Source organism: Neltuma alba, unplaced genomic scaffold (genome assembly GCF_004799145.2).
Source record: "Neltuma alba isolate B1F8T4 unplaced genomic scaffold, ASM479914v2 tig00012007_pilon, whole genome shotgun sequence".
In the NCBI taxonomy this organism is placed as follows: Eukaryota; Viridiplantae; Streptophyta; class Magnoliopsida; order Fabales; family Fabaceae; genus Neltuma; species Neltuma alba.
In genome coordinates, this window is record NW_021636578.1 from 306967 (window position 1) to 331170 (window position 24204).

A 24204-nucleotide genomic window follows, 5' to 3' on the forward strand; every position below is an offset into this window, starting at 1 on the left:
AAAGGTCCCTATCTGCGTTTTTACATCGAAGGTCTTTTTTTGCAATTTCCCCTAAAAGTTACTTATAAAATATCAGACCTCACGTCTGATACCAAACCCTACGGCAGAATTACCATCAGTTTCACGGAGTTCGACAAATCCAAGGACAACATTTAAGCCTCCAAGCCTCGTATTTTTTATTTCTTTGCACACCGAAGCTATGAAAATACCTAAACTGTGAAATCTACTCAGGTGTTCTGTAACCTCCGGTTCTTCCACCAGCAGGATTACAGGAGCTTCCGTAAATCACCACAAAATCAAACCGATGTACAGTATCCTGATTTTTCAGCGGTAAAGAAATAGAGCAGGAAAAAATTTATCATCATCTTCCTCAAATTCAAAGGCCAACACCAGGGAGGCAAGCAACGCAGAAAAATAATGAAAGCTTTTGTAACAAAATTTGGGCACATCCATGAGGAAGATAACGAAATTTACTTTGTATTGATATTCAGTTTCTTAGTTAAAACTATAAAACTATTTGGCACAACCACAAGGAAGAAGAAAACCAGAGACGAAATTAAAAAGCAAACAGAGCAATTTCGCAGATAGGATCCCCCTGAGAACACACAACTCGTTATCGGTATGTATACCATTTACACCTAAAAGAAAATCCCAATATGATCTCTCTCTTCTCTTCGTGACCCTTGTTCCTCTGGGAAAGAAAGCAGACGAGGAACTCTTTTAGTGCGAGGCTCTTCGCTCTGCCCCTTCTTCCTCTTCACCTTCCGCTACCTTGCAGTAGACACTCTTATGTTGTTTACACTCTTTAGATTAGTTTTCTTTATCACTAAGCGGCAGCTACTGTGCCTGTACGAAAGGGGTAATCCTGAGCCTTGTTAGGGGAGGTAGATCTATTTTGATCCTTCTTCCTCAAAGCCTCCATGGATGAAGAAAGGTTTCTATGCTTCTCCTTCGCTTCATCTGACTCTATTTGCTCTTGCCTGCACTCTTCACTACAAAAAGGTATGTCCCCTCTGCACAAATTTAACAAATCGCAATCAGAACGAGAGCCGCACAGAATCATATAATGAAACTGACATTGAAACCTAATCCCACCCCACAAACTCCAGATTGTCAAGATAAATAATAAAGACTAATCCCCGCTCAATTTCAGGAAAAATTTCTAACAGCACGATCTCAAATTTTTAAGATAGAGGAAATGAGAAGAATTTGTGGAGAAATTATGTTCTTGGGATAGAATTGTAACTATAATGCCCGATCACAAACCAAAAGTTTAATCAATAACGAAAGCTCTGGTTCGCTAACCTGTACATGAAGATATCTCTATTGTCCCCCAGGGGCTTCTTGCAGAGAAAACAAGCCTGAAGGAAATAGGGTTGGTGATCTTCAAATCTGGAGTCGTAGAACCTCCCAGATCTTGGGGAACAAACCTTGCCTGTTCTATAGAAGGAGGTGGCATAACCCATGGACCTTGATACAAGGATGTGTTGGTAATAATGGTAGTGACTATGATACCCAGAATACCCAGCTTCCATGTCTGAAGCGGAAGCCAAATCATGGTCCTCTTCCAAGAAAGGAGGTCTTTTGGTAGACTCCATGAACGTAGAAGGAATTCCAATGGAGTGAAAGATATTTTTTGATTGTCGCTGTTGTTGGAGAGAAAGGGCAGTGGCGTGAACGTGAGGAACGAAGAAGAGGGAGAGGATGGTTTATAAAGAGGGTAGGTGACGGGGAAGGCCTTGTTGGCTCAGTTGTGTGACTGTGAGGAACCGAGACTAAAAACAGCAGCGAGTTACAAAAATTCGTGAGGGCGAATCCATTGGCTCAAAAAATGCTTCTATCTTTCAGGCCCAAAAAAAGAATATTATATTATATTTCTTTTCCGACAAATTATTAAATTAAATTACTCTATCAAATTGATTAGGAAATTCAAATTAATATTGATTTGATTTAATTAATTCAGATTTATTGATCGCGTAATGGAGGTTCAAGAAATTAGTACTGACTTTGCTGAAAATTACACGAACGGCCATTATTGTTAATAAATTACTCAATGAAGGTAGGTACAGGCCGAAATAGTACTAAATTACTAACCAGTGGCAATTTTGTGGTTCAACAAGAATAAAAGGGTTTTTGAATAATTGTAAGAGATCTTCTACAATTCAAAGTGGTAGGCCCCATCTTTAACCAAACCGCACTTCTCTTCTCCCTTTGTAATCTTCCCCTTCTCTCTCCTCTCTCAGATTTCCTCCGCTACGTCAAATTTGTGCCGGGCGAACAATAGTTGGGCCCACGCCCCTACATTGCGCGTGAGCTTAACCGTTGCAATTAGTTGTACTTCTTTTTGCGGCTTTGGGTGCGTGCCCCTTTGTTTTTTAGTATAGTTTATGTGTATAGTTTTGCCGTATATTTCCCCTCTTTTTTTTCATCTGCCACTTTTAAATTGATTTGCCATTTTTGTTTTTTGAAATTTCAAGACGAGGTTACCATTATTTCTAATCACATTTTTTTGTATTTTTAAATTTAAATTAATGATCATGAAAAATACAGAAATATATATATGTAAATACTCCTCCGATCTATATAAGAATCTATATTTAAGACCAGAAAATATAAAAAAAGGCATGTGTAATTTAATTTCAAAATTTTGATTAAGTGTAACTCAATTTTTATAGTTTTGATTCATAAAATTAAATGGCAATGATTTAAATTTTAAAATTTGGAGGCCAAATTTTAAATGAGTGAAAATTATAAGAATTAAACTGTAATAAATCAAATTTTAAGAAGCATGTTATTACTAAATCAAAATAACATCTGACTAAACAACCGGGTCAAAATCTAAAGAACTCAAAAATTCTTTTAAAAAATTTAAAAATTCAAGGCAATGTAAATTTATGATGGAATGGTGAAATGCGTAGAGACCAAGAAAAACCTTAAATTTTATTAATTTTATTTAAAATTTAATAATTTTTCAACTTTTATCCTTATTTCATATATAATACCTCATGTAAATAAAGTTAACACAATAATAAATTATATGCGTTTATATAAAAAAAATTCTTAATACCCTATAAATAAGATAAAAAAATACCTTCTTTTTCTACTTTATAAATAGAACTAAAAGAATATTCTTAAACGACGTAAGGTGCGGGTTGTTGGTTATAGTTTTTGCTGAAAGCTAACATCCAACTAAAAAACAGATAGGATTAACTGAGTGTCAATGACAAGTTTAATGGCATGAATATTTTCTTATAGGTAATAAAAGATGGCGGAGCAAAGTCCGTTAAAAATCTTGAACCGTTAATATATTTTGAAACGGTTAATATACTTCTCCAATCTATTTATAAAGTACATAAAAAAGGATTTTTTATTTTATTTATAAGTCATTTTATTAAATTTTCAGTGTAAATATATTATTGTCATTTATTTATTATATTATAGATAGTTATCTCTTTTAAAAGGTGTATATATTAAATATGGATAAAATTAAAAATTATTATATTTTGATAGAGAGTTAATACATTTTAAAGTTTTTCTTAATCTATGTGAAATATACTGAAAATACTTTATAAATAGGATTAGAGGAGTATCTTATATCTTTGAGATTATAAAAAACAGCATTAATAGATTATAAGCTAAAAGCTTTCATGTTTTCGACCTCAGTCACAGAAAAATCATTAAAAAAGTTTAGAATTTCGTAAAAACTCAAATATTTTCAAAAACGTCTGTGATATTTATATGGTTCACTCTTTCTTTGATGGCCTATGTTGTCTGAATTAAGCAGAGAAAAGACACCACGAAGCAGAGTGCGACTCACGCTCCTGAAAACGGGCAGAAAATTCAACCAGCCAGCGACAGTAGTTCGGGGCCCCATCTTTCCCGCTCGAAACCCCACGGTTTCGCTTTTTCCCTAAACCTTCTTCCTCACTTCAAAGCTATGACGTCATTGATCTTCCCAGCAATTTCCCAGATTCTTTCGTCGTTTTGCTATCAGGGGGCCACCCAACAGGTGGGACCATCTCCCAAAACAATCGACCCCGTGGGGCCCACGTGGACTGAGGCATGATGGTGAATTGGTGATGATGATGTGAGACCTAGTCTTGTTTAAGCTTTTTTTTTTTCCCATTAAATTTTTCAAATTATATTTTCGGGATTTGTTTATTATGCGCACAGAATCACAGATCTCTTCCCGAGAACGATTGTTTCCTCTAAACCAAGCTTCCTCTGCCCCGTGAGTCGGGCGCAACTGCCCCATCCCACCGTCGCTGATCCAACGGTGTACACGTGTGATCTTGTACGTGGCCCCGGCCACATACTTACCTATTAATTAATTGACACGTGTCATGACGGACTCTTGCGATTCCCTCGTTCCTCGGTCACTCTTGCCTTTTTCTTTTTTGGTTTGAACGCTCACTTTTTTTTTTTGGGCATCGGTTTGAACGCTCCTTTTGTTCTGAACTCAATGACGAATCTCATGTGCCGCCGATGATCGTCTGCTGCGCGGAATTTTCTTCCCCTGAACGACCCTTTCATTGACGGAACATTTGTTAGTCACTTGCTAGGGACGGCAGGCTGCCTCGACCGAAATTCACCGCATGTGGATAAATAACCATAGTTTGTTGGCCGAAAAATAAGTACAGCTGCGGTGATTTTAATTTTATACCGATAAATCGAGGTTTGTTTTTGATGAATCTCAAATTCTCAAGTCTTCCCCATTTATATCTCTTATATTTATGTCAATTTTTTTCAATCATCCCTTCTAATTTATAGTTTTAGCCACTTAATTAGCAATATTTTAGGAATAACACACTTATTTATATATCAACTTAACTTACTTCCTTAATCTCCTCAAATAGGAAATTAGTATTTATTTTTCTCAGTCAACATAAAACATAAGATGTAGCCACTCAGCCGTGCTTACTTAACCGGTTAAAAGTATTGAATTTGGGCAGTAAAACAGACCTTGTTTTTTAGCCTCGTTTTTCAAAATTCGGGCCCCATAACTAGAGGATTGTTCTAGTTTTATTTTTTAATTTAAACCTCACTCATATAATTTTAAAGAAATATAAAACCCGAATTTCCAAATTAAATTTAAAACATTATAAACTTCTAAACGTAGGAAATACGTTATTTCTCGGCTAAGGAAATACTAACATCGTATATGGGGTTGACTAGTTCTAGATGCACAGTTTTTTGTATCCGTGATTTTTCATTTCTTAAAGCATTTAACGCATTATTGGATGAACCATTCCTTTCATATTAAGCCAGGAATCGCCAGGTATTTTAAAATCGATAAAAAAAAAAAAAAAACAGCACAATTGTAAACAATCCAAGTAATGTATCTAGAAGATTCATTAATTTCAGCCGCAGTTCATTTCTTGGGTTAATCAACGATTATATTTTAATCACAGAACACTATCGTTCGTTGGTCTGGGTAACTTGCGTCTAATGACTAGATATTACTGGTAATTTAGATCTCTTGATTTCTTTGTTTGATAACTTTAAGTGCTAGCAGTATATTGAGTTAAGGAGGTGTTTAGGAAAAACCAACTATAATTTTAAAAATAATTTTATGATATACAAAATAAATATATTAAACAAGTTTTATCTCAATTTATATAAAAATATCTTTTAAAAACACTTGACGTAAACCGGATGCCCTTTGAATGCTTAAAGCATATTTGTTCCGCATATACCCATTACCCTCAAATAAAATGGTAAAAAATGACCAGTTAGTTTTATGAACGAGGGCAAAAAAAGTCTCACTCACTACGTGGATATTGAGAACAATAATCATGATTAAGAGAATCGGATTAAACTTGATCTTTGTCCTGTTTTAAATTTTAAAACCTCGTAGCCCTTTCGCCTTAACGCCGAGGCTGACACGATTGATCTGTAAAAGGTAATAAAACTACTTAAATTAGCTGTGCATAAAAAATGGGTATTATGTTATTTAAAAAACCCTCTTTAACTATCGTAATTGAAATTTATACGTATTGAAATATGTGTGCTTTGATAACAATAATTTAAGAAAAATTGTAAATCTATAAGATAAAATATATTAAGATTAAAAAAAAAAGCCTATTAACTAGCTTTTGCGTTTAGAATATGAAAAAGTAATAAGTCATTGCAATAAAATAATTGAGCTGAAAGTCAGATTTCGCGAGAGGTAACATTTGAAATGTTAAAAGAGTGGGATTGCGCGTCCTCGTGGTTAATTTAATTAATATGGATGTTTATTTCTGATCATAAATATAAAATTATTTTATAGTATAATTTATGAGTAAATTATACTATAAAATAATTTTATATTTAGAGTTGAAGGAGTAGATGATATATGGTTCACAATATGACCATATATATAAAGTTGAGTAGATTCACACGAAGATTGGAGCAAATACAGTTAAATAAAATTATAACTGACATTTCATCAACATTTAAATATGATTCTCTTATTAATTATATCTGGTATTATTCAATATCCCATGCGCGAAAGAGTTATAAATTTTTAAAAAGCAAAAGGCACTCACATAGAAGACGCTTTTGTTTTTAAATCAACAAATCATGGATATATACGTCCATTCACCAGCAATAAATCATGGATAAATAGACTGTGATTTATGTTTCATGGCTAATAATTTTGCGCTAATGTCCAATTTCGCCCAAGAGCAATGGTTCGTGGGTATTTAAAAGTTTTATTACGAACAATATTACCTCATAATTTTAAATTGCATCCACTGTTTAAAGTGTTAATTTTAATTGTTAAAAATAAGAAAGCCCTGACTCTAAGACAAATTATGCTGATATTTTTCGAGCTACGTTGTTTGTTTTCAACAGCAAAATTGATGCCTTAAATGCTGGGGCCAACGACGCTACGTCTTCTACGCTTCTGAAATGACATCGCCACTTAATTTATTTTTTTTCATTTTTAATGATTTGCTTTTATCTATTTCCGTGAATGCCCAAAAATGAGACTTTTATACTAAATATCACAGGAGCGAGGGGAGTCTATACCGTAAATTATATTTTTCTTGTTTTAAATATAAAAACTATTTTATAGTATAATTTATGCAAGGCCATTAACGTTTCACGTGAAAAATGCAGTATGTAATAAATCACGGATATATAAATATGAATTCTACAGTAAGTCACACTAATAGCAAATAATCAAATCATATCAATTATAAAGAAATATTTATCAAATTATATCCTTTCTATGCACGCGTTCACATGTTTAAAAACATAACGACATGCAAGTACGTGATTTATGTTTCCCACTTGTAATTTTTTTCATTTTTTAATAAATTATTTTTATTTATTTCTGTGAATGTGAAAAAAAAACGAGGCTTTTTCAATAAATTATAATATTCACGGCCTTTTCGGGTGAAAGAATGTAGTACTATGGAGTAATAATAAAGAATTTGCGTGGTGGTAAAACTTCCAGCAAAACAATCGATCATGGCTTAGGTAAAGAACATGATCAAAATTATAGATTCGAATCCGGGCTTTGAAATGACAATCTCTTTAAATTAATACATGCCTTTTTCTTAGTGGACTTTTATTAATTACTACTCCTGTATTTATAGCGACAGGCTCCAAAAGCGACAGAAAGTATTTAAAAAGGTTCTCGTATTTTTAGAACAAGGGCAACTTGTTACTTTAGCTCCGGAATAATGTATACTTTAAAGCGTTAATCACACTTTTACTTTTAAATTTAGGCTTTATCAGTGACGTGCCGGGGAAAACTTACAGAATATCGATATTCTGAATGAAGGAAGGTTCAAAGAAGCATGTGTTTCATAAAAATTAGCAACAATGTGTTTTATAATGTTGCAGAACTCACCAGTTAACAAGATACTACTCGAATATTTTTTATAAGAATTTGATAACTAAATCATACAGCTCAAAAAACTAGTTAAAATTAGTTAAAAGTTATATATATATATATAAGATTTTTTTTTGCCAAACATATCCTTATTTACAGGGAAATAAATAAGAGAAAGAAACAAAGTAACAATAAAAGAAAGTATGAAAAGAAGTGAAATATGCCAAGTTGTCAATTTTTTAATTAATACAGTATATAAAATTATTTGTGAACAAAAATGATATAAACATATTAAATGTTCAAACAACCCAATTAGATTTTTATAGGAAAAAAAAGGAGGTAATTTAGAATTTTTTTAAAGTTCCATGGGGTCAATAATTTTTGTACGGAAATCAGGATCTCAATTAAATTTATGTATTGGTATAATAATATATTCATTCTGCAGCTTGAAAAGCATGAATAGATTTTAAAATTTCTGGTTGAAAACATAGATTTTAAATTATCAATAAATTTTTGAGGAATAATAATTATTACGTATGGCACTCCTCAGGTGCTATGAAACTCATTTTATAGTGTAGTTATATTATAAAATAGATTTTATATTTAGAGTAAAAAAAGCGTCTTATTTGTATTGAGATATTCACAAAATATAGATCAGCATTAAAATTTAAAATCTTAAATCAACGTTATGTATCACATTTAGAAATCAAGATAAATTATACGAAGAAGCGTATACTTATTTTTTGTAAAACTAAAACTAATTTCGGCCCATGAACTAAAAAAATGTAATTTATTTGGATATACTCTAAATTTTTTTTTGGCATTTTCTAAGAAATTATATGAGGAGAGATCGGATCGTTTGACGTGTTTAGTGTTTTGTATCTCTGCTTTTCTTCTTCTGGGCCAATTTTTTGATATATTGGTTTGATTTGTAATTTAAGTCGCTGCAGTATTTTCGCTTTAGGTTGGGACCAAACGGTTTTTTCTCTCAAAGGGACCAAGCAGTCTGAGAGTGATTGATGTGAGGGACTACTTTTTCTTTAAAAAAAAAAAGAGTAGTTGCTAATTTGTTTAACCTTAGGAAAAAAAACAGTTTCATAATCACAATTAAACAATTTTAAATAATAAGATCAAACAAAATTAAACTTGTAATCTCTGCTTCTTCTGTTTTCAATATTATGAGCTTATAAGACTAATGGTCAAGTAGGGACCACATTATTCTTTGGTCCGACGGAACGAAAGGGTGGGGCCCGCGGACTCATTTATTGTCGTATAATGTGGCCCCACCGCCTTTTTGACCCATTGGGCCTTTGGAGCTCATAGAGTCCTTGAAATGATGACATATGGCCAAAATTAAATTGCTTCTTCTTCACACATCGTTTTCGCGTGTCAACACGACAACAGTTTTCTCTCCTTCTTTTTTTATTATTAATATTTAATACTCCTCCGATCTTTAATATAAGATCTATTTAACTAATTTGATTAGATCAAGAAAGTTAGATAAGTTAGTTAGTTATAAAAATTGTGACACGTTTTTTCTAAAACACCATAATTATTTCTTAATACCCCTCTCTCTTTTCTACTTGATTATGGTAGGAGTATCCATAGGGGTAATTTAAAGAAAATTGATAAATATGAGAGATAGATCTTATATTTAGGACCAAAACCATCTCAACAATTGGGTCATATATTAAGGACTGGTGGAGTACTTTTTTTAAATAAGCAACAACTATTATTTTTTCTTATTTTTAAATATAAGCAATATTTATAAGTTTTCTTAAATTTTTTTAAACAATTTCCTATTTTGCTTTCATTAATTACTTATTTTACTCAATATATTTATTATTTCATTTATCAAACCATCATCTCTTCATCATACATGATTTCTCTTTTATAATTCTTTTTATTATAATAATTTTCTTATTCTCTTTTTTATACTCTCTCCTCTCATAAATAAGGACAGTTTAGAAAAAACTTCTAATTTTTATATATTTATTATCTTTAATCAGTTTTAACTAACATTTTGAGTTAGGTGATAAGTTTCAATATTACTCCTCCGGTCCTAAATATAAGACCCTGTATATTTAAGGCAAGAGTATTTATAAAAAGCGAGAGAGGGAGTATTTAACACACACAGTATTACTCACACGTCCTACTTTAACGTGCCGCTAAGTTCCTCTCACTGCTAGTTTTCCCTGCAGTTGCGTACGTGTCCTAAGAATCACTGAGCAAGAGAATGGCGAAAGAAACTGAATTCTTTTATAAAACAAAAAAAAAAAACTATTTTTTCTACGTAGTATGAGATGGATAACAATTCTAGGAAATACAGTTTGAAATTTTGGGACATAAAAGAATGGAGTAACGTAGGCGGGACGATGCCCAGATTGGAAGTTTGGGTTGGGACAAGCAAATAAGATAATTATTTTCTTAAAGAAAATATGGGAAGGCAGGGGAAAAATTTTAAAAATAAAGTGACAGTAATATCTTCCTTGACAAAAGGTAAAGCTCATGGCTTATTATTTAGGGCTAGATACAAGATGTGCGTTTTTCCTCAGGTCGAAGGACATATATAATTGAGATGCTTAACATTTTTGCTTTGCCGTTGTTTGTCTTCAATTTGCGTTCGTTTAAGATAACATTTTGTTCTTCATACAAACTGTAATCAAGATTGCAATCCCAGGAAACTCATCAACAATCATTGAAGATTGAACTTAAGTTACTCCATGTCATGTATGAAATATAATATGTGTGTGTGCGCGCTTGTGTATTTGAACTCTCTGTATATTTGAACTCACCGCAGTTATCCCACCTTAAACTTCAATCTGCCAAGTTTAAATAAATAAATAATTAAACATCAATCAGCCACAAACTAGAAGCTACGCCACAGACTTTTGAGACCACGCTTGGAAGTGGTCCATTATTAATTTTTTTCAACGCATAATAAAAAAAATAAAACAAAAAGAGTTAATATTCTCGAGCGTCACAAATTGCAACGTGGACTGTTGCGTCTGCTGCCAGGCATATGTTTCCCCATCACGGGCGTGTCCCTGGACAAGAAACCTCCCCCGTCTTGCCATCCTCTTGAATGGTTCGTATGAGGACTAATCAAAAATCGATTTGGATTTGTTTATTTATTTAATAAATAGCGGTAATTGTGTAATATGTCTGTGTGATTGTTAAAAATCAAAAACCAAAATGAAAAAAAACTCCAGTGTGGGGTTGCTTAATACGGTAATACAGGACCATAACCTCTAAGCTTGAAACAGCCTAAATTTATATGAACTTCTTCAGGCAAATTTAGCAAGGCTTATAAGCAGGATGCAGTTTTTGTGGTTTGCTAACTTTAATTTGTTCATATAATTTAACCTATCAGTTGAAACTGGTAGGTTCTTCTTTATCGACACAGAAAGTAGCGTCACGATAACACTAGTTTTTTTTTTTTTTTTTGCCTCTTTCAGTATAGATCCTATGCTGGTTGCTCCCTTTATTCTTTAGGTTGATATTGTCCTTTATTAAATGCAATCCTCTGCATCCAAGATTGCCGCCTGATCTGTTTAGGTTTAATAGGGATAATCTCTACTATGAAATCGCAGGAAATGCAAATCCAAACACTCCTAAATGCTGGTGGCTGGTTAATTGTCAGGCTTAACATGAACACGCAATAACTTTTGCAATGTGAACGATAATTACATCTTCAAGATCCACAGAAAGATTTATAATTTGCCAACGATTTCCGTTATTTAATTTTCACTAGCCAACCTTTCAAGCTATTTGTACTGTGGGATCTGTTTCTTCCTCTTTTTAACTCAACGGCTGCCATATTCTTCCTTTTACTTTTCCTCTAATATAGTAGTAGTACTTTAATCTTCTTGTCCTGGACATAAAAAGAATAACATACTTTTCTTAGAGGCCTGTCTTGCTTGTAGGTGGCATCACGGAATAGTTGTGGAACTTCTTTCCATGTTCTCAGGATTAAATAATATGATGCAGAGAAAAGGAGGTGGAGTGCGGGAGGCGAAAGTGAAAGATCCAGAGCAGCTTCATGGCTCATAAGTGGACACGTGTGCAATGAAACAGTACACGTGTTGAGTGGCATGTGCGGCGCATGGAAAGGGTTCTGCATATTTGTGCCCAGTGAATGCATTCTAAGTTCATTAGATGCTTTTTGGCACATTATATATTTATAATGTTAGTAGTTTGTTTATCAGCGGTGATGATTCTCTCCATTCTGGGGCACACACCACGTGTTTCCATCAGCTCCTCCAAAGACCAAAACGCTCTCGTCCGATGTGCGCCACCACACACACAGGGACAATAATAGTACTATTCCATGAGTTTGCACATGAAGGATCCCATTTTATAATGCATGTATCAAATGTGAAGCCGGAGCCACTCTCTTGTTCTTAACATTCTTTTTTTAAACACACACATATTCAATGAATTTGTATTGTTATTTTGGCCCGATGAACAAACCCATATCTATAATTTAATGCAGTATACATATATAAATAAAACAGCTTTGCGGGGAGAGAATCCTCGCAACATTTTCTTTTTTGGCCCCACTATTCAATATTCCTTCCAACTTATGCAAATTTATTCCAAGTTATTTATAACATGTATATATATATGATTTTATTCCACGTTGGCGTTCGTCAGACAGGTGTTTCGTTATTGGGGGGAAAAAAAGAGAGAGGTGTTTAATTAACTGGAACTCATTGCGAAAATGAAATCTCAGGGGCAATGCTGGGGGAATATAAAGCTATATAAGCGGCAAATTAAATAAGCAAACACAGCGAGTGGGATTGAGATACAGGCTTCAGAAACAATCTCAAGAGGACAGGAACATGCGACATAAAAACGAGTTTATAGCCACAAATATTCCGGCAATTCTGGAAGACGTTGATTAAATTAAGTAAAATGAATTGGTCCACTGAGGGGCAATGCAAATGTAAGAATCTTAAAGAATGTATTAGTTCTAATTCTTTGGTTATTATAAGTCCACCTTGTATCTGCAGTGTTCCTCGTTAATTTGGCAGCTAGCATGCGTAAAAGAACCTTAATTAAACGATGTGATCTATATATATAAGGCGGCCATGTGGCTTACAGCAAATACGACATAAAAAAAATCCAACCACTTGAGTTTTTCCTATTCTCCATTATCGAGTGCACATCAAGCACACTTGCGCCTAATCCTCCAAAATCTCAGTTCTCAACTTGGAATATCACATTCGCCAAAATATCTTGCAACATCACATTCTCAGTCTCCTTTTTGCGGAACAACACATAATTCGCTTTATACCCATCAATATTTGTTCCCTAGGCAAATACAAAATACATAAGTTAGGGATATTATTACTTATTTCGGATCTATACACATGCACGGAGCCTATTGCAGTGTCGCTAATTTTAGTGCCTGAATAAGTTATATTTTCTTTGGTTTTAATTCTTTCAATAGTTGGAGTGTCCTGAACTAATCAAGTCAAGATTCCCAGCTCAGTAAGTTGCCCCTGAGGCTCTTTTTCCAAAGCCCATAATAAGATGTATGGGCTTACTGCTTTTGGGGGCACTCTTATTGAGTTGTCAAAGGCCCATAATTAAGGCACGTATGGGCTGGTGATTAATAATTGCTGTTGGCAAAAGGGAAAAAAAGATTAATAATTGCTAAAGGACCAAAGTTTTATGGTCAGGCTTATGGAAAGAGGACGTCACCGTTTATCACAGGTCTATTGTGAAGTTCAGTAAATATGTCACACTCAACTGCATTGTTTACGTAGTTCCAGTTCGAGCATTGAAAAATGAAAACCAGTGTTGCCTATGAGCGGTGGACTCGAAAACCAAAGCACTATATGGAGAAAAGGAGAGGGCATCAGGAAGAACTGAAGAAGTGGTTGGAATCAAGGTGGCGTGACTTTGTGAGGATACCGTCCCAGCTTTCTTTTGCTTCAGTGGGCATTGATCCAGTGATCTCTGTACCTAATAAAACTCATGAAATATCTACACGAATCATGTAATTTCAATGCCTAAGCAAAAGCAAGATGCTCATACAAATATCCCAACATGATATACAGCTAGCTACCCACCCAACAGAAAAAAGAAAAATTATCAAACCAAACAAACACGTACTAATTCACTAGCCAACCAGACACGCATATATATTCAACATGCTAGCTTATACACACACACACCCCCTATCTCCCTCTCTTTCCTCGTAATAATATCGCATGGTCTTGTATTATTATATTGATTGGGCAAAATTGGTCCACACGATATAGCACCACAATCTGTTACACCTAACGTAATATGCCCCTCATTAAAAAACGTCAACATGTGACTGTGATTGTCTTTTCCTTCGCCCGTATCTTGCCGCTGAAATTTAGGGCACCCCCCCAATCCTCCCATTTGACTTTGCTTCAATTCATCAACTTCCCTTCCGTTTCAGCCATTAATGCTTCCTTGGGAGGTCGTTTTTCAGGAAACAAGCCAGCCCAATCACACTTAAAAATAAACTATGCCCCAACAAATAGTGCACATATCATAGAAGTGACTCATACCAAAACATAAAGAGAGCCAATGGCTCCCTAGAGGTTAGATTTATTTGGGCGGTTGCGTTAGATTTATCCGAATAAAGTGTGATAAGAAAGGAGTGGCCGCATTATTTAGCAGCGAGGGCGTTGCAGAAACATTATATAGAGAGAAGAGATGGGTCCATGACGAGACAAGAGAGGCCAGTGATGAAGTCGAGGGGCAACATACGTACGTGGATGGTAAATCCGAGAAAGTTGGTTCAAGTGGTCTCACAAAGGTATCGGAATTAGAGGGATCACACTGCAAAGTGCCAGTGATGTTATTGCCGTTGAAGACAACTTTTGACGTGGTCGTTACAGCTCTGCGTGTCTGCCATTGTTGGTTTAATCAAGCACCTTTATTAATATTATAGCCTTAGCATGCAAATCGAATAATAACCCATTTCCACTATGGAACTCACTCACACTACTCCTTCACGTACATTCACCACACATGCTTCCCTCAAATGGGCAAATCTGAAAGCAACGTTTCGTCGAGACGTATGATCAAGTAGTGGGCCGATTCCTCTATCAGTTAAAACACCCCATTTATGTGTTTATATTATTCTTGGGTGAGTGCATTATTATATATCGAGAGGATTGTGTTTTTATTCCTTTAATTTGATTACAGTACATTGAAGTCATACCCAGATTCAAAATGAACAGATACATTTAAGAGGATGTATTAATGTGACGGATGAGGTCAGTGCGTGTGGTTCCCATCGGAAAATAAAGAGGAGGTTCAGGAAGTTAGGAACGGTGTCGTGTTGTTATCATTGAAACTAAAACAGCGACATGTGTGAGTGTCATCATAACAAGAAGACGCCTTCATACACCTGTCTTCAACTTGCCACTTCTTGGAAACAAGCCTCCAATGAAGGCAACTCCTTCTCTCTTTTTTTCTTGCCCTTTTATTTTATTTTCCTTTTCTATATGCTTTGCTTGTCTCCCACAGCTTAATATGTACAGCTCCTCTCCCACCTGTCATAACATAATTTTACATCAAATTAACAAACCAGGATGACCAATTTTATAATGATCATCTCTCTGGTCATTTTCATGGCTTCCTTTTAATTTATTTCCCTCCCTCCCTCCCTCCCCCCTTCTTGGGTTTTAATCATTGTCCTTGTGTCATCATGCCTGTGCTTCAAATTTAGCTGCAAACATTAATTTTCTTATGTTTTTACCTCTTCTGGTCTGTCCCATCCAATTCCATGAATACACGTCCTTTTTATGGTGAAAACTTTGAACGCAGCTTCACCGCCAAGTGTCCCGTAAGTTAACATCACGTCACTACGTGCTCAATTATGAAACTCGTCTCAGCTTTAAAAAGTCGTTCAAAGTCCCGGGTAATTTGGCCCTATAGTATGGTGAGGGCGGTTAATTAATTAATTGATTAATTAGTTAACATATATATAAACATATAACTCATGATGAAAATGTAAATTCGGATCGTAAACTTAAATCATAAAAATTTATTTTTATTAATAAATTTATATCAAAAGTATATAATTAATAATTAAAATATAAAAAACAACGACAATTTCTTTTAAATATATTTTAAATCCAAATAATTGAAATTAAGTCCATTGACATTCACAATTTACCATATTCAACAGTAAATTTTTATAAAATTTATATATAAAGTCACTAAATATAATTAAATCAATAAATTTAATACGAGTTTAAGAGTGAGTTGACATGATTTTATAAGCTAAAAATGTAAATATGATAAATTTAGTTAGTAAACTTGTAAATTTAAATGAGCTTACAACTAGCATGAATTTAAAAAGGAATTAATACGTTTTTGTAAGATTACTTAGAGAATTAATTGTGAGTTTGACAATAATGCTTGTATTTTCATGAATAATCAAATGGTTGATGTCCTTTTGGGAAGATTACTGGAAAGCCATATAATTTATAATCTTATGTTCATTTATTGAATTCGGTTCTATTTGTTATTCTGCTCTCTTCTAGAAATAAGCATATATAATTGAATCGCTTTATTTACTAACCCAGAGGGGGAAGAATCTGACAGGGACTTGATTAGATAGCCAAATTGATAATAATAAAAATTTGCCTCCCTTAGAAAACGGCTTAATGAAAAGATCAGATCATCGATTTCAAGAATACAACTTTGCAAAAGTGAATCATGATTCCCCCTGAAATGAAAGGAATCTGGTATTCCCTCCGTCCATTCATGACACCTCCTCTCTCTATAATTCACCTTTTTTTTTTTTCATCTGCAAAACTTTAACTCAGATTAATAGAAACGCAGAGTGTATCTGCATAACAATATTCTCCACGGAAGTGAAACTTTTCTTTTCTTGTTCTTTCTTGTTCTCCCGTCTTCCTATATTCAAAAATGATATGTTTTCCTTTCTCATAACGGAATTGAAAAGCCAAGAGTGCATAGAATAGTAATAGAAATCGTAGACTGCAAAAGTAGACAAAGTGGAGCGTGAACATGTGACGACAATGAGATTCTGGTATGCGGAATTATATATATACGACTCAGCGCTGTGCATTGGGAATCACGTGAGAGGAAAAAGAAATTAGATACGCTTAAGATACCTCCCTGTTTTAACCACTCCTTTTTAATGAGACATAACACTCTTGATAGAAGCTGGATTCGTGATCCAACTCCTCTTAATTCACGTAGTATATTGGATCTGTAGTATGTATATACAAATATATATATATAAATACTAATTACTAGTAGTATATATTATCGATGATTTATTTTTTCGAAGGAAGCATCATTTATTGCCATTGCGTTGGCCGAAGAACATTGAGGGGGTCTTCACCAATTATGGACGGGATCAATGATATTTTCCCGGGGGCAATCACTGACCCAATGGGCTTTTAAGGTTGAATCTGCTATCAGCGTAGTATTGGGTTTCTTATATGAAGGTTTTGACCATTGCCTGGGGATTCCAAGTTTTTGTCATCGTTCCGTCAAAAATAAGTAATTTTTGACATACGAAAAAAAGATGAACGTGTCGTTACAAAGGAATGTTATGCTGTTAGACTTGATGAAATACAATGGTTGGTGGATTATAAGATCCTAAATATGGCAAACCTTTTTTTTTTTCCCAAATATATGTATTGAGAGGGTCTGAACTTTTGACCCCTGTTTATATATTATCTCACTCTTATTTTTGAACTAGTTTGGCTACGCATGGTAAAATATTTTAATGAAGACATCAATAAAAAAAATGATACTAAAAATTTTTAAATTATTACTGTTGTCGAGCATTCCGACTCGAAAAAACCCTTTTCTGAAAAATAACTGAGCACTACCATCATTATATTACCATCTACGTTTTTTAATATGTTGAGTGAAAGATCTTCATCGATGCCAGTTTTGCAGGCGACGAAGAATTCTGGAGCAGACTGGGAATTTTTGTGATTTTGAGTAGCCCTTTTCAACTCAACTTACCAGAGAAACTGTAATTTTGTGATTTTCTCGAGTACTTGACAACAGTAAGGCGAAGTTATGACAATAGATTAACTGGAGAATGTAAATAGAATGACAAAAGGATATTACACTGCACGAAGACTATTCCAATATTTTGCATTATAGAATTTTCACATGCAAACGACAGATTTTGGTTCTTAATTATGATATATCTATGCGTCTTCCATAAGCCATACTCCGAAAACAAAAACTGGGAAGGGAAAGGTATAGGCAAAAATGTGCATTGCTTATGACTTGAGATTCCCCATGCAAATCTCAGCTGAAAGGAAAAACCCACAAATCCTTGCCTACCAAATCATCAATCATCAATCCAGAGTTCATTAAAATTATGAGCACACGCTACCGTTGCCACCCATCGGTGGAGCCAGTACAATGTAGAATGCCTTTGGGTAAAGTTTTGTAAGAAGAAATGCTAACACTTAATTGTGTTCACACATCCATGTAACCTAGTATTTATTACAACTCGTAACTTGGAACTCAAACTATAAATTAGCCCTCAAATAAATTATCTTGTCTGTGGAACGCCGAGCTTTGCATGTTCATGTCACGTGCATGAAATGAACTGAGCACCTCCACTTAATAATTCTGATGCAACTTATGCAACACTTAGACATCTATATTGAAGATTATATTATTACCTTCCATAACAATGTAGAATTAGAAAACCAGTGAGACCGACAAATTATATATAATGAAATGAAAGAATATGATTGAATTTCCAAAACCAAGAGCCAGTACAAGGGGGGGAAAAGAGAAGCGGCCATGTACAACACCTCCAGGTTACTCTACTCCAAGAGGGGAATTCAAAAGTAAATACAAAAAAAGAAAGGCATTTCTCAAGCCTCAGATCAGAGACGGCTAAGATAATCTTAATCCAAACCTTGGTTTTAAGGGGGACGAAAAAGATTAATTTTATTAATATATATTTATATATAATTTTAATTTTCAGTTGGGCCTCTTACCGGGCCATTGGTATGGACATGGATTGGATGTGCGCAAAGAGGATTAGGGGCTAAGAGAGGAAGACTTCAACGGTTGAATTGATGACGGTGAGGCAGACGGGACACGCTCGGAAATGCGCGTCGCATTCCGTGCAGATGCATAAGTGCCGACACGGCAATGCCACCACCGATGCCGCTCGCTTCCCACAGCCTCTGCATTTGGGTCCCGATGCCACGACTCGGTCCGGGTCAATATACGCTGACTCGGCGTCCTCCGGTTGGCCCTCCCCACCCACTGCACAAGACAGCCCTCCGTCCTCCGCGAAACACCCTCCCCCTTTATCCTGCGCACCACCGCTCATCATAGCCTGTTGCAGTTGCGCTTGCAGAGACGCCGCCGTTGCCTCCTGTGCCTTTGCCTTTGCCTGCCAAACCTGGGCCTCCACGCTAAGTTGCGCCGCGCGCGCTTCTAACTCGGCATTTCTGCGCGTTGCCTTTTCCATCTCAACCTCCTTCTCTCTTAACCGCCGGGCCACCGATTCTTCCGCCACGCTTAGAAGTGCACGATAATGCCTCTGTCTCTTCTCGGCTAATGTTCGTCGCAATTGTTCTCCCTGTTGTTCCGACAAGATATCTATCGTTTATTCCCCCCCCCTTTTTAATATCGTGCAAAAAACTAAACACTTGAACAGGAACAGAATATAAATACTGTACCTGGGCTTGGAGAAATTGATCAATCTCATCACGCTGTTGTTTGATCTGGGAGGCAAATCCTTCAGGTAATAGAGATAAGAAAGCATAGGGCTGACAGGCTTGTTGATGTTGTTGCTGGCGTTGTTGCTGTAGTTGCAGTCTTTGTTGCTGTTGATGGTCGCCGAAGGATAATCGGAGGCCGGTGGAGACCACATTTGGTTGGTGATTATGGAGCTGAGAGAGTTCTACGAGCTGAGGAGGCTGGGATTGCAAAGAGAAGGGATTAAGACCGTTAGGAGTTGTTTGGGCGACGCAGGTGGCTGCCGTTGCTTCTCTGCCTCTCTTGCGAGAATTAGTACCTGCTAATTTTGCACGCAGGCAATTTTCAGATTGGCGTTCAATGAACACTTCTCAACATATCTTTGGTTTCAATTCAATGGCATATAAACCAATAAGCCCTCCATAGAAATACAGTTTTGACAGGACATACCTCCATTGTTGAACAAGATATGAGACTGATCAAGAAGCCCTCCCGGTTGTGGCTGTAACGAATAATCATGTCCTTCCTGTTCGTTTCTGTTATCAGAATGGAATAATAATTTTAAAAAAAAAAACCATTAGTCTTCAGAATCAATGGCATAGAGGTATGAGGAGAACAGCCGGGTCGAACCAGAAAGTAAGTACGAAAGCAAACCTGTTGAGGAGGAGAATATTGGATGGGTATTGAGCTTGGACGGCCATGGGAGTTGAGAAGATGAAGCAGAGGAAGAACGGAAGAACGGAAAAGGGTGAGAGAAATAATGTGAAGGAGAGGAAGAAGCGGGCTCTATAAGGAGAAGGCGGAGTGTTCAATGCGGGAGGACAAGGAAGACATTATTGAGAAGAGAAGGAATCAGAGACGAAAGAAATTATGGAATCACCACCACAACCGTTGGGTCACTTGGTTATCACCTACACTTTTCTTCCTCTTCTGGGTTTGGCCTTCGAATACGAGATAGGAGAGAGAAGATATATAGATATAGAGAGAAAGAGAGGGAGGGAGGGAGGGGGAAGGGAGAAGGAGATAGATGCTGCGATTGAAGCGAATCAGTCCAAGAGAGAGGCACCTTATTCTGCTCTTTCTCTCTTGTTGCTGCCCTCTCTTATTAGTCTTCGCGTGGGGTTTGGCTTTTCTTATGAACAAGTCTCGTGGTTTGTTATATAGTATTTGCTTTTGCTTACCCCAATATTCATATTTTAAATTTAATTTAATTCTATTATACGTAGGTGGGAAATAGCAGTGGAGTGTGTAGTGTGTTTATATATAGACAATGTCTGGTTCATAACATTTAATTACAGAAACAGTGCATTAATAGGGAATGAAAGAGCTGGTAAATTGCTTACAGGCCTTTCCTTTCCTTCTCTGTTCTCTCTCATTTTCCTTTTACCCAATCCATACCTTTATTTACAATGGCATCAATATGCAAAACTTGTGGTATTATGTAATTTACTCTTTCCATTTAATTTTAAAGGTAATTATTAGATTGGATACATTTATTCAGCAGGGGCAAAAAGAGCAGGGGGAAAAAAAAAATCTCTCCATATATTCCTCCGGTCAACAAAGATATTAACAGGGACATGCTGTACAAAACACAACTGACATCTTGGAGATGATTTTTAGTTAACTTTTAAAATTAAAGAGAGTGTATTACACTTTCCCCTAAAATAAGAAAATTCTTCGCATGGAGGGTATAACAAACATCAATTTAGTTTCTCCAAACAAGAAGAAAGATTTAAATTCTTAACATTCATATCATTTTATTCAGCAAAATTATATTTGAATCTCTTTACAATCATTGTCACAATCTTGAAGAAAAAAATATTCTTATTGGAGGATATTTTTGAAAAATATTTAAGGAATTATATCTATTTTTGGTTGCGTTAATAATTCCATCAACCTGGAATTATACATCCATATACTTCTGTTCAATTCTAAATCCATAGCCAGTCAAGCAAGCATCCCTTGATTATTTCGAAGGTTCAATTCACGCCTTAAATTAAGCGTTGAGATTAATTAGTATTTATAAACTCTAATCTTAACTCATATTAACAAGACAGGTGCTTTCTTTTTTGTCCTGCAACGCATATTTAGACATTCTCCGTTCACAATATGAACGGGTAAGGTTGAATAATTTGTTTTTAATTTCACGATTTTGAATGTTCAAAATCGTAACAGCTGTGTCTCTTGTTGATTATATTCTTACCTTAGACCAAATTAAAAATAAAATAAAATTGAACAGATCTCCAGAATATAATGCGCCTTCATCCATCTAATTCCATAATTGGCTCACAAATTGAATCTAGCTTCCTCTTTATCTGGTAACTTCTTTCAAACCCAACAACGTAATATACTTCACATACCGGACTGTTTCAAATTATCACACAAATAAAACTAACGTAGTACTATAGATTTCAATCCCCACGGACAACGTACGCAAAAAAGCTGACATGAATTGAGAATTAAGAATTAAGAATTAAGAATAATAATAAGAAACTTTCAAACACATGACATAATATGGCCATAACAATATTGGCTATTTTCGGTTTTCCAGATTTTCTTCTAGGTTCGTCTGGCAATACACATATAAAATTAAAGCCCCTTCTATATATAATTTATCTCAAATTTTTATATTCGTCTTATATATGCTGGCTAGGTTGTCCTACCTCAATTAAATCGACAGTTTTTTTCCCTCCTTTCTTTTAATTAATCCCAGAAAATTAAACCTCATGCTTCACGATCCATGCTTAACTTATATATAGTCACATCGCTGTGCAGTCAGAATAGGGTGACCTAATAATGACCAATGCAGTTTCCTGGTGCAGTATGCTTCTGATTATTGTCCTTCGGCGGTGGTAATTTCTTATCCCAACAAGTTAAACCATAAACACATGCATATATATAGATATGCAATGTGCTCTGTGGCACATTGAGAAGAAACGAACTCTAAGCTCGTGAAGAAGTTGCAGTAAGTGAAATGTACAAAAAATATGCAAATTGGAATTTCTGTATTTGTTACTCCTCTGGTCTTATTTATAAAGCGCTTTTATTATATTTCACATAAATCAAAAAATACCTTAAAATGTATTAACTGTCTATTAAAATATAACAACTTTTCAACTTATCCCTATTTAATATATACATCTTTTAAAAAAATAATTATCTATACTAAAATGAATAAAGAACAAAATAGTACATTCATCCTAAAAAATTAATAAAATGACTTGTAAATAGAATGTAAAAAAAAAAAATCTCTTTCTATCTTATATAAAAGAGCAGAAGAGTTTATTTATTTATTTTGCTCTATAAAGAGGGGCGCGCGAAGAGACACACACACATATATATATATATATATATTTCTGAGAGGCTTGATGAGACTGGCGCCAATTAACGTGTAACGCGAAACTCGTTAAACCAAGCATCACGGAAAAAATTTAATACTTTTAGGGGGGAAAACGTAGACTAAATACAGAACACCAACGGTTGTTAAGGAACGATGAGGGTGAATAATAGATAATTAATGACAAATCGTACGTGACTAATGAAACCAAATTCCCTGAAGCAACTTTTAAGCATGATGATTAACATTTGGTATGCTTAAATTTAATGCGTTGGTGGAGCCACACACACCAAAGCTAATCTAATATAATTACCCTTGCCCCTCCTCCTCCTCCTTCTCTCCATTTCTCACTTGACCAACTGGTGATGATTTGATCCCATGATTGACGATAGAAAAGAAAATTAATCACAATAAGCAATTATCAACTTTAATTTTCTTGCCCGTTTCGTTTCTTGTTGTTATCTACCTTTAGAGTTGAAGGACAATTTTGTATTAGGTATGCGGTAACGTTAGTCGTGAAAATTAGTTGTGGTACAAAAATTAAAGGCCAGCCAGCTGCGAGTGAAAGAGAGAAAAAAAAAGGAAGATGGAAAGTCAGTATTGGGTGATCTTCCCCAAAATAAAAAAACAAACAACTATATTTCACACTTTAATCAAGAGTGACAAAGAAAGAGAGAAGCCACCCAGAAAAATTTAAAATAAAAAACAGAAAAGAAAAGAGAAAAGAAAGCAAAGAGAAGAAGGAAATGTGAAAGAGAGTGCTTGGAATGGCATGATGCAATTTGTCTTTGCTCAGGTCCCACTCAGAGTCGGCTACTTGTTCTCCATCTTCCAAATCATGCATCTACATATTCATCCATCCATCATCATCATCCTCCCATCTTAGATTATCAAATTTAAATTAAAACATATATAGATATATTTAATTAACCTTATTATGCTACTGTTACAACCCTGCACGGCAAATCATACGGCACACATGCACCCTCTTTCTATAATATACACTTAGTTTAATTATCTCGGCAGTACACAATGTTGGATGCTTATTAATACAGTTAATAGGCCAACCACAACCTGTCTCCTTTTGCCTTCCTCATTCATCAACACATCACTCTCTCTTTTTTTCCTGCTTTAAGATATCCCTTTGGTCCACCCCATTTATTGCCTAACCATTGGCCATCTCATTAATTATAATGCCTGCTTCTTCCTTCTTCTGCTTGCGCAATACACATTTCAAAAAGAAAACGAGGGTACATGTAATTCTATGGTCCAACCGAATGGAATCAAAGGAAGAAGAAAGCAGCAGTATTCAAAATGGGTGTGG

The 24204-nt window shown here is 35.1% G+C and overlaps 2 protein-coding genes across 2 annotated transcripts; both read right to left on the reverse strand.

Annotated features, from left to right (window-relative positions):
• Positions 1-455: 455 nt before the first annotated feature.
• On the reverse strand, positions 456-22620 carry LOC114720915 (FCS-Like Zinc finger 1). The gene is made up of 4 exons (XM_028906651.1): positions 22604-22620; positions 14147-14157; positions 1306-1618; positions 456-1013 (listed from the first exon to the last, which is right to left on the reverse strand). Exons 3-4 carry the CDS (start codon positions 1596-1598, stop codon positions 827-829), a joined length of 480 nt encoding a protein of 159 aa, XP_028762484.1. The 5' UTR covers positions 1599-1618; positions 14147-14157; positions 22604-22620; the 3' UTR covers positions 456-826.
• On the reverse strand, positions 18539-20658 carry LOC114720914 (E3 ubiquitin-protein ligase BOI). The gene is made up of 4 exons (XM_028906650.1): positions 20198-20658; positions 19994-20079; positions 19525-19862; positions 18539-19424 (listed from the first exon to the last, which is right to left on the reverse strand). Exons 1-4 carry the CDS (start codon positions 20242-20244, stop codon positions 18882-18884), a joined length of 1014 nt encoding a protein of 337 aa, XP_028762483.1. The 5' UTR covers positions 20245-20658; the 3' UTR covers positions 18539-18881.
• Positions 22621-24204: the final 1584 nt, after the last annotated feature.